This window comes from Aptenodytes forsteri, unplaced genomic scaffold, assembly GCF_000699145.1.
Source record: "Aptenodytes forsteri isolate BGI_AS27 unplaced genomic scaffold, ASM69914v1 Scaffold454, whole genome shotgun sequence".
In the NCBI taxonomy this organism is placed as follows: Eukaryota; Metazoa; Chordata; class Aves; order Sphenisciformes; family Spheniscidae; genus Aptenodytes; species Aptenodytes forsteri.
This window is the reverse complement of record NW_008795713.1, coordinates 94,106-94,732: the sequence shown is the minus strand read 5'-3', so window position 1 is coordinate 94,732 and position 627 is coordinate 94,106. Positions and strand designations below refer to the sequence as shown.

The window sequence follows — 627 nt, the reverse complement described above, 5'->3', positions numbered from 1 at the left end:
TTTTTTGTCTGTCTGACGGCCCCGCCGTGCCGCCCCGTTTCGGTCGCGGGCTTTAACGGCGACAGGGGGGGGACGGGGCGGGATTACGGAGGGGGCCTAGGTGGCCTCTCCGGAGAAATTCCAAGTGCCGCCCGCGATAATGGCGTGTCGATGTCGCTGATGCCGATTTCCTTCTGTTTCGCAGTCAGCAGGAGGGAGAAAATGAAAGCAGGCTGCAGCATTGTGGATAAGCCAGAAGGAGGAGGAGGTAAGGAAGTCTAAAGGCTGAGTTGTTCAGCTGTTACGAATTCTTTTCCCGGGATAAAGGAGCTCAGGCGGGATTAATTCCACCTCTCCCAAAAGCTCTCGGACGTGGGCAAAAGCCGCGTGTGAGCGAGGATCGGTCAGACGTCTGCTCGACGGGCTGTCGGCGAGTTTTTGAGAGCGCCGGGTTTAATACGCGGATAAATCTTCCCGGAGACGTTTTATTTGTAAGGATTTGGGATCTCTGAGGTGGATCCCCTCCGGTCTGGTAGAGCTCGTGCCTGGTTTCGTCTCCGTCGCGGCCCGCGATAGTGGCGTTGGGGAGCGATGCGACTTCTTCCACGCCTGAAATTGCGGCCAATGATGAACTGGGGAGGGGGGGGG

General features: G+C 57.9%; 1 protein-coding gene across 1 annotated transcript in view; it reads left to right on the top strand.

Moving 5' to 3' along the window:
- The first annotated feature begins 123 nt into the window (after positions 1 to 123).
- The window catches only part of ETV3 (ETS variant 3), a 7,595-nt gene continuing 7,091 nt past the window's right edge, over positions 124 to 627 (top strand). The window contains exon 1 of the mRNA XM_009283471.2: positions 124 to 247. Coding sequence (XP_009281746.2) covers positions 151 to 247 — 97 coding nt within the window. The 5' untranslated portion in view covers positions 124 to 150. The remainder of the gene's footprint in view (positions 248 to 627) is intronic.